Raw genomic sequence first — 6,872 nt, forward strand, 5'->3', positions numbered from 1 at the left:
GGTTCCTTTCCCTTTTGTCACGTTCTTCATGCCCTGTATTCCTTCATCTTCATTAACCAATCCATTGAGCAGCAGTGAAGGGTAACTTGAAAAGCTAAGAAGGGACACAGAGAAGGGCTTGATTGTAGCTAAAACTAGCTGCCTAGAATAATTCTCTACACTCAGAGAGATCTGATATTTTCTTTAGTTTGTTAGCTAGGTGGAGCTTTGAAAACTGGAAAGATGGAAGAAGAAAAAAGGAAGACTGGGCTACAGGGAACGAGAGCAGTGAGCTAAGGGTGGGCGATGGAGTGGTCATTGCCCTATTCTTTCCACATTCCAGCTGGGTCAAGTAGGCAGGGGTGTAGAGCCTACAGAGGGGCTGAGTCGATGCCAAAGTTTTTCCACCACAAAGTGTAACAAGTGGCTGATTTGGGGGGAGATATGGCATGCACAAATGAGAGAGTGTGTGTGTTTGTTATTTGATTGGGGTGGATTATTTGCATCATTTTATTCTGTCAATGTATATAATCAAGAGTATTCTGTATTTTTTAACAGTCTGTCAAAGTCAGAAATCTTTCAGTGGAGTTTCTGGCACCTTTAGTTTTAGCCGTGAACATTTTATCTTAAAATTAAACATAGTGTTGCCTTAATTAATTTCTTTCATTTATTAAATTCATTTTCTTATTTTTTAATTTCATCAGCTTCCAATCACAAGACTATACAACCTCCTAGGGTAAGTTAAAATTTCTTAAATGAATTGGGTATGATCACTTGATGGTTTAGTCTGAGGAATGGTGATTGAGATATTGAACCCCATTGCCTCTCTGTTTGGTGTGACATAAAATTAAGAGAACACTGAAGTCATTTCATGACCTTTGCATGGATAGATCCAATCTATTTTAAAACTTCTGTTTGGTCATTTACTGGCAATGGGATAAAATAAATGATTCCTTAAGATTGTGCTGTCTTCTCACACCCAGAACTGAAAAGTTTATGTGTAAGAATAATGGTCGTTATCTGCTGAAGGAAGCCGATTCCAATATATTGCCTCACCTGTTGGATCCATTTGATGTGCATATACAGAATGATATTTCAGGCTTAAAAATGAGGGAGAGAAGTTTATATTAAGTTGATTTCATTAAAAATGATAGTCTATAAAGTAAATGGAAATATGGCCGAAAAATAGCTGTTCTGAATCGATTCATTTCCCTCCTTCCCCCATTTTATAAGCATTTTTCTTCCTGCAAACTGTACTATAGTTTTTACTATATCTTGGCTACCTTAATAAGCTACCTGAGAAAATTCCAAGAAAAGGAGCAAATTTAGGAGATAAACTGAGAGGGATTATTGAGGGGAGGGGGGATGAAAAAAACGTTTGTAGATAGAGACTCATCCTGGTGACAAGCACTAGAGCTACTTTATGGAAATAAGATCTTGAAAGGACTGTATTGTACTCCTCTTCCTATAAAGGACTAATAATAGCTCTGTCTGGAATGCCAAAAGCAAGACTCCTGTCTGTGGCAGGAAGTGGAGATTACATACACCCCTAAAGCTGATAAGCCTCAACAGACGTGCTTGAGAGGCGAGGGAAGTGGGGTTGCACCTTACCCCAGGTGTTCACTCTAAAAACATTGGTGCCGTAGCTACACTGGTCACAAACAGCCAGAAGTTTTAAAAGTGCCTCTGTTAGACATAATCCAGCCATTAGACCATTAAATCATAACACTTTTTCTTTCCCTGTTACTGAGTTCAATTTGCGCGACTTGAAAATGATTGTTTTGTTCTCATCTTTGGCTTAATTGTATTATTTATTATGTTGCTATCTGTGTTTGTGCCTCTCAGTTAGGATTTCTTGAACTGAGAGAGGCAGGGTGGGGTGGGAAATTCTGCATAAAAAAAGAATATTAAGAGAATAATTCAGTTACTATAAAACTAATAGCTAGACTTGGCAAGCTTTGCTTTTCTAACTAACTTTTATTGCTTTACTTTGGTTTTTGACTATATATATTCACTGTTTATCTATAGTTTAAATGTTAGCGTATATAAATTTTAGTAGAAAAGGACATGAAATAAATTCTATTTTATGTAAATGTATTTTAAATATTTTCCAGAAAGCTGTAGAGGAACCCCTTAATGGTATGTGGTTATTACAAATTTATAAATTCTTCTTGATCCATTACCAGTTCATAATAATTTGAATTGGCCCCCAAAGTAGTTAGAATGCTACCTATGCCTTGGGAAGAATCTTGGTTTTTTTTATTGCCTTAACCTCTCTTTTCTTGATTATTCATCAAGAATTAAGAGTATTGCTTTTGTAACATTTTCACCTCTGAGAAAAATGCACTGTTCTGTGTCTCTCCAAGCAGTTGCTTGTGCTAGCCAGGTGATATCTGGGTGAGGGGACTGTTGCCTTTTTAATTGGCCAAGGTGAAATGTAACACCCCCGGTAGAGAAGAATCTCAGTTAATTTCAATTTCTAATTATAGATTTCAGGAAGACACAGGTTGTCATCTTGGAGTGAGACCAGAAGATCTCACTTTCTTTCTCCCTAAATCTAGATCTGTATTCCCAACTTTGTGTCCCTTTGTGGAGCCTGTGGGTATGATCCACAGAAAGCCTTTTGTAATCAAATAATAACCTTAAAATTAATTTGGCTTTATAGCTGTGGAATAGTTGGCATGATATTACTGCATATTTGTTTGTCTAGAAATGATTTCTAATTGAGGAATCTTACTAACTGCTTGGCTTGTTACTAATTCTTAGCATTTAAAGAATCAAAAGGAATGATGAATGATGGTAAGTATAAAATGCACCTACAATTATAGGTGGGTTAAAATATGGACATTGAAAAGAAATAAAATTGATTCTTGAAAGTATGGCTTTTTTTTAAATAAAAGGGACACTGTCAAATCATAAAGGCCTACATTTCTTGGTTTCTAAAACTTCAATCTACTCTGTTAAAAGTTGCAAAACTAGTAATATAAAAGCTGTAGGGTGTCACGAATCAGACTCATCAGTCTCATTGCTCACAACAGAGAGGAATTACTTCTTTTTTAAAAAAGGTATTTTTCAGATGCAGTGTCTGGTGACTGTAACTTCAAAATGCTTTTTATACGACACTTAGATAATTTGGCACAAATCTTTATCATCTTGACAGGGTTTCTTTTGTGCTTGTGTGATTTTGTTGCATTTAACCCATGGATACTTAATATCTCTGCTTTTCCAAGCAGGAACTGGGTTCTAACCTTTTGGGAAAGGATTTAAAAAGAGAGAGAGAAATGTTTAGTCACTTCAGCTCTTGGGAGGGGGGACTCTGGGCTAATAACTTCTAATTTTTATTGACTTTCAAAGACCTATATTTATTAGTTCTTAAAGATAAGTAAGTCTGAGATATTGAGTGCTGTAAGCATTCATTTTGATTTTACCTTAACATGTTCTGATACTTTAGTTCTGTTAACATTTTAAAAACTATGTTTTCATTTTATCAAAACTTTCTTCATACCTTTGCTATTTACAATCATTCCTTGATCATGTGAATAGTCTGCTTCGTATTTTACTGTTTAAAGTCTGTGACCTGTCTGCTCACCTCTACAGCGAAGTGCAGCGTTTATCTCAAGAGGCTATATTCCCCTGAGTGTAATTAATTTTTGCGTAAGGTTATAAACACGCTGACTGTGTCTAGTGGACTAAGTTTAAAAACAATACTTAGACTGTGTTCAGTAAGCAGTCACAGAATGATCCCACTTTTGTAATTTTGTGTCACAGCCTTTATTACAAAAAATGCATGCTCTGCTAACCACTGCCCTCCTAAAAATACCATGATTAGCAGGAATACATTAAATGGCATTTTAGAAAAGAACTGGTACCTGAAAGTGTGGCATGGTTTGTCCGTGTTTGCATTCTGGTGTTTTAATTTCGTTGTTTTTTTTCCTTTTCCTACTGTGGTGTTATTCCTCTGTAGTTGTATGAAAAAACTAAACGTTTCTTCATTTTCAGAAAACCAGTAGGAGAACCTTGAGTGCCTCTTCCTTTGTTAATTTCCTTTAAGATGTGACTTTTTTTGCACCATGGTATCAGAAGTTAGACAGCAGTTTTTGTGTGTTCACAGCGCATGAAATCTATAATGACCTTTGAAATTCCCTTAATTTTGCTAATTTTTAGCTGTTCAGAATTTGTGGTTTTTTTCCCAAATGTCTGTGGTGGGCTCTTCCTACTGACAGTGCACAATGCCCATAGTGTAACTGCCTTGTTGGTGAGTGAGGTTCCAGGTACCCTCTTGGGACCACAGTCCCATTTCCTCTTTCACTTATACCTAATCACATGTTTAATTCTCTTACCTTAAATGAATGGTGTCGATCTAAAGTAAAAGTGATAGAATATTGTTCTAGGATAAATATCTTCTGCTTTGGAAGAATCAATGTCTCTTGGCTTCTCCGCCAACCCCGCAAACGGAGATTATCAGATTTTGTTGGTTTTTATTTCCATTTGGCATTGGCCTTTTACTTACTGCAACTAAAAAGGCTAATGATTTGCCTGGTTTATGTCTGTGACCTTTGCAAAGCTAAGCTTAAATAATTTTTCTTTATTTTTAGATACCATATACCTGAAACGATTTTCAAATTTTAAAATACAGCAACTTGTTAAGGCATAGAAAATAGACATCATAGCAATTATATGTTCATTTTTCAATCTTCCAGAGTAACTGAAGCAAAGTGATGGACTCCGATTTGGAGAGTAGTACGACATGAAAGAAGTACACTTGTGTTTAAGCACCGTGGCCTTGATTCACTGTTTTGGAGAAGAAAACAAGAAAAGTAACTGGTTTCCATCTATGGGAAAAAGTAAATAATTGACCTTTCAATGATTGTTACAGTTAAGTTTTTATTCAAAGCATTTTTCATTTAGTTAATAAAAGAATTATGATCTGTGTTGTGTGCCCAATTGATATCCAGTTTTCTGTTGTTATTTTTATTCAATTAGGGGCAAAGTAGAGTGGGCAACTTCCAAGAATGATGCCTTTCAGATCCTGGGACCTCTTGACTCTAGGTCACCAGTTCACATTGGTTCAAGGTGAAAATTTCCTGACACTAACCTGGTTACCCAGAGCTATCTACGAAAACAGTGGCTTCCGTCAAGCCTTAGAAAACTCAGGTTCACAGCCACTGTGGCAATTACAGTGTTAGCTGAATAATGTGTCTGCCACTTCCAGGTCAAGGGAATAACATTAAGCACAGACAGGAATTCAGTTGAGAACATCCGTGGGATGTGATACTGATGGGGATCATGGTCTTCATTCTTGGGGGTTGCCGCTCACGCATTGTTCCTTCAACATACAGTGTACCAGACCCTTTCCAGATTGAGGGTAATTTTACCGATGGATGTTTTCTTCTTTTCTTCACACAACCCTTTACATCCTGTCTTGTCCTTCTGTTATTTGCTTCTGCTGCTGTATGAGATGTAGCACTTTTTCTCCTCTTTGAACATGGTCCAGTGACACGGTAGCATCACTGCAGAAAGGAGCCAGACTTATTCTCAGAGAACTCTGTTCACACTTTTCAGCAGAAATAGCGATGGTTGTAACATACGTATTCCCTTCCTCGGATTTGAAGGCACAATCTACAGTGTTTCTTCGCTTCTTTTCTGATCTGGGGCATGAAAAACCAAGATTGAGATTTGAACTATGAGTCTTCTGCATGGCAACATAATGTGTGTCACCGTCAGGCCAATAGGCCAACCCTGAACGGGTGATTTTATTACTGTTGTATCTGTGTTGCATGATAAACACCCCTCATCTTCCTCCTGTAGTCCTGCCTCATATTCACCTTACTCTAAGATTGAAAAGTAAAACGAAACCCACGTTTCCTACCCCCATTAGAAGAAAATTAACATTCTGACAGTTGTGATCGCCTGGAGTACTTTTAGATTATTAGATTTTCTTCCCTTGTGGGTGTGTGTGTGTATGCGCTCATGTATAAGATAGGCACATGTATCTTCTGTATGGACAACAGTGGGGTACCTACAGGAGAGCAAATGTTAATTTCATGCTTTTAGTGAAAACATTTAAAAACAAAGATCTTTATTGGGTGGACTTATATTTGATGTGAATATTTGATCACTTAAAACTTTTAAAAATTCTAGGTAATTTGCCAAGCTTTTTGACTGCTCACCAATGCCCTCTAAAAATACTAGTTATTCTTCCTGTTTGTGTAATAAGACATTCATATTTGTAGTTGCATTATTAATAGTTATTTCTTAGTCCACTGAATGTTCCCACGTGCCTCTTTTATGCCAAATTACTTGTCATATTTTACGTTGGGACCAAGTGGTTTGCCGGTGGCAAACCAAAATTTATAACCTGCTGATGCCTCAGAAAAGTGAACACACTATGAAGACAGCTCTTCTTAAAGGAAAAAAAAAAAGTTCTTCCCTAATTGTGTTCCTGTCCAAAATATTCTCATATGTAGAGGGAGCTGTATTCCTTTATACAAATTTGGTGGCTCCCTCTGCTCTTTTTCCTTCTGAAAATATTTATATTTCACTAATGTTGTTTGTTCCTTTAGAAATCAATTTTGATGAAAGGAGGGCAAAAGCAGTTGGACTTGAAAAAGATCCAAATTCCTATTCTCTATTAAGAAAAAGTCAGGTCTGAAATCTTTATAGTAAACTTTTTTATGAACCAGAGTTGTACCTTTAATATGTAGTCAGCTCTCATTTATTTGGGGTTCAGTCTTGGGACTTATCCATCCTTTGTGTTCTCTTTAACACTGCCTGTCTTTTGAGGCATTCACTGCCCTAGACAACACACAGAGGTAGCAGGAGAAACGCCAGATGAAGTCCACCCTTGCTGTTCCTTGTCAGCGTCTCTGGAAAAGGGACCACAGCAGCAGGAT

General features: G+C 36.9%; 1 protein-coding gene across 1 annotated transcript in view; it reads left to right on the plus strand.

Annotated features, from left to right (window-relative positions):
• The window catches only part of CD47 (CD47 molecule), a 56,542-nt gene extending 49,884 nt beyond the window's left edge, over positions 1-6,658 (plus strand). Inside the window, exons 8-9 of the mRNA XM_007450538.1 lie at positions 684-715; positions 4,680-6,658. Of these exons, the coding sequence (XP_007450600.1) occupies positions 684-715; positions 4,680-4,688 (41 nt within the window). The 3' untranslated portion in view covers positions 4,689-6,658. The remainder of the gene's footprint in view (positions 1-683; positions 716-4,679) is intronic.
• Positions 6,659-6,872: the final 214 nt, after the last annotated feature.

This window comes from Lipotes vexillifer, unplaced genomic scaffold (assembly GCF_000442215.2).
Source record: "Lipotes vexillifer unplaced genomic scaffold, Lipotes_vexillifer_v1.1 scaffold946, whole genome shotgun sequence".
In the NCBI taxonomy this organism is placed as follows: Eukaryota; Metazoa; Chordata; class Mammalia; order Artiodactyla; family Lipotidae; genus Lipotes; species Lipotes vexillifer.